The sequence below is a fragment of the Topomyia yanbarensis genome, chromosome 3 (genome assembly GCF_030247195.1).
Source record: "Topomyia yanbarensis strain Yona2022 chromosome 3, ASM3024719v1, whole genome shotgun sequence".
Taxonomy (NCBI): Eukaryota; Metazoa; Arthropoda; class Insecta; order Diptera; family Culicidae; genus Topomyia; species Topomyia yanbarensis.
The window spans coordinates 275,224,862-275,228,145 of record NC_080672.1 but is presented as its reverse complement, the minus strand read 5'-3'; the positions used below and the strand labels follow the sequence as shown (position 1 = coordinate 275,228,145).

At 35.5% G+C, this 3,284-nt stretch overlaps 1 protein-coding gene across 1 annotated transcript; it reads left to right on the top strand.

Moving 5' to 3' along the window:
* Window positions 1-1,259: 1,259 nt before the first annotated feature.
* Window positions 1,260-1,791, top strand: LOC131687935 (uncharacterized). The gene is made up of 2 exons (XM_058972032.1): window positions 1,260-1,342; window positions 1,456-1,791. The coding sequence occupies exons 1-2, from the start codon at window positions 1,334-1,336 to the stop codon at window positions 1,789-1,791; spliced, it is 345 nt and encodes a 114-aa protein (XP_058828015.1). The 5' UTR covers window positions 1,260-1,333.
* The last annotated feature ends 1,493 nt before the right edge of the window (window positions 1,792-3,284 follow it).

The following is a 3,284-nucleotide window of genomic DNA, read 5'->3' as shown; positions in this document are numbered from 1 at the left end:
TAGCAAACTGGCCCGTATTGACAGATGCGCGAGGGAATGATCATTAGTTTCACTGCCATATAATTGCGCATAAAGGGCGTCGCAACAGTTGGAAAATTTTGATTTTATAGGGTATATACGCAAATAAAAAACTAACTTTTTCCCGTTCTACTGCGCAATGCATAGGTGTATTTTTGCAATCGCTGTTTTTTTGTTATTCTTCTTTGCATAGTTTCTTTGAAAACTGATCAAGCTATATTTTTGTTAATTACATTTATGTACTGTACTGAGAATGAGTAAGTAGCCAGCTTTAGTCAAATGAACATCACCGTTTCCAAAACATATTCGGTCACATTCAGCGTGTCTGAAATTGGTGCGAAAGTGTTCAAAATGAGAAACGTAAACGTAAAGAAACCTCTAGGGGTCCATGATCGGTTTGTTACTATACTGCCTATGATAACAAGTTAATCCCATAAAGTTCAGACATCCCTTAGAAAATAGTACAAATATAAAGTGTAGTTCCAATAACAAAAAACACACTATATAGTATAATTTATCGTTTTATTGTGTAACTAGTGGAGCCAGAGCAGTAGCATTTTCAAAAAAAAATTGTTTGGATTGGGTTCAATATGGTAGCTCTCAATTCATCAAATCAATATTAATTCGTCAAAAGGGCGAAAGCGTTTTTTGTAAACAAACTTGTTTCGCTCATTAGTCTGCTGCAGAGTGGAATTTCATGAAAAATATGCGTTAATGTAAATTTTTACCCTTCGTAGAAGTAATTTTAATTGTTTTCTGCTTTGAAATTATAGTAAATTAAGAGAAATCATCAAAATAAAAGTTTGTTTACAAATCTTATTCGCCCTTTTGCAAATTTAATATGGAAATTCAAAGGATAATAGTTTCATTTGGGCTAAATTATGATCACTAAAAGAAAGGGCTTCTTCTTGTAACAGTAAAAGGCCATTTAGTTATTGAAGAGCATTCCTGTTATATACGCGTCACGAATCAGTGTAGGATTCAGAATCACGAAAGACTCAATTCAAATGGAAAAACCATACATTTTAAATCTTTTAGAACGACACGACGATTATACGAATCATCTCATGGTACAAGTCTAGTGACGTGCGAAATTCCTTCACGCGACAGCAGAACAGACCGGCCCGCCGTGACGCATTATCAATCGAAGCTTACTTTTCACATTATTCTCACCATTGGAAATATGGACTGGACCAGGTATAAAAGAAAGCAAACTCTCCCTGACCAATATCAGTTTGCCTCGACCGTTCCAACTCAGTTGTGAAACAAATTTCTTAGGTTTGAACTTAAAATTCTATTCATCGGATATCTCAAAATGAAATCGGTAATTAGGAATAAACGATTTATTCCATTATTTTCATTTACAAAAAATTATTATTTTTTCATTTACGAAAAATTATTATTTTTTCATTTACGAAAAACCATTTCTATCCACAGATCTGCTGCCTGTTTGCACTTATTGTAATTAGTGCTGCGAGCACGATTCCGATGCCATCGAACGGCCGACTGCCAGTTGGTGCCCCTCAACCACATCCAGCACTGTTTCGCGTAGCGCGGGCGACTGAGGTGCCAGAATCTCCAAAAGACTCTTCCACAAAGCAAGAGGTTGTCGAGAGCAGTGCGGATGATATGGATAAGGCTGAAACTTTCGGATTTGGATTCCATAAACACATTCATATTTCCCCATCTTACGGTGGCTACTATGGCGGGGGTTACTATCCGTCTTATCCATATGCGTACAATTATGGATATAACTATCCGTATTATTACTGAAAATTCTCTGTATAGTTTTATGTCTGACTGTCGAAAATATAACCATAGACGTACAAATACAACTACAAAAATCAATTTCAAATATTTTATTTTGCTTGTGAATATTGAGAAAAATCTTTTCATTGGAACATGAAAACTAACTCTTGAAATCTATCGTCGGTATAATTTTAGTTATTCTCTATGTTATATATCCATATGTTGGTTTTCGAGTGAGCAGATGAATTATGAATGATCCAAAAACCAATAAGAATCTTTTTTAACTAAACAAAGAAAAGTCTGCACTTTTTTCAGACTGCGGGTGCAACGGACAAAAACTGCAAACAAGTGGCCACGAAAAAGTTGGTTTGATAAGCAATCTGCAGTTGTGCAAACGAAGTTTAGGTTTATGATGTTACAACCGGGATTGTGAACTAGGAAACTTACCTTAAAGATTGCCTTAAAAATGTCAGTTTTCTATTATAGAGGTAAAACCTTAAGGTCATTCGCCTCTTTTTCAGGTTAGGTTAACTAAATTTTTTATCCCTATAAGTTGGGTTGGGAATCGAAGGTGAGCTGCGTACAAGGCAATCGATTCACCAACTACGCCATACTCGCTCACTGTGTCAACAGTTGTTTTTATACAGCACTGCGATTCTATGGTGTTTTGACCTGATTTGATATCATGCCAGTATGCAAAATCATTTTCGGAGTACCTAATATACAATCAATGAGGTCAATTGTGTGCCCAAAGACTCCAAAACAGTAAATAAAAAAAATGTTAGCTTTTCGGGTGTTCTGGAAAGAGGAAAACCTATACAATGGAATGCTATCTTATGTTCTTTTGTTAAAAGTTCTATGCGATTTTGGGAAAACAATTTGAAAGTAATCACGAAAAATATGAGTTACTCTACATTTTTTATAAAGAAGCGTTTTTGTTTTAATGAAAAATTAAAAATAACATGTATTTTTCCGCATCCAACGATCTATTTATCATCAAAATCGGTGCAAAAATGGCAGAGTTATTTTTGCCAAATTAGAAACTTGCTGGCATGAGCTCTTAAGGGGATGGTCTCATATAAAATTTTCAAAGAAAATCGATTCGCTTACGTATACACTCAAAAGTACGTGTTTGAACTTGGAAGTTTTTTTATCTGGTACATATTCCTCTGCGACCAGTGTTTTGATCTATTGTAGCAGGTCCCTTTTTATTGTATGCCACATCAGGGTGTTGTATCACTATTAATCTGAGTGATTCGCACCTGCTGACTATAGGCATGGTTCCAGTAAGGTATTATAGAACAGATAAAGTTTATCGCTTTACTCGGTGCAATCGTCCATGCATCTAAGGGTTGTATTACCCCCTTATCGAATAATTTGCTCTCCCTATCTAGGTTGCAGAAGCGACAGGTATCATCTTCTATTTTGCCTAGTTGCTTAAGGTAATATTTACTGAGACCGTGCCCTAAACCACTGAAAATACTTAAATCCTTCTTAGACATACTAAGCAGTCTTTG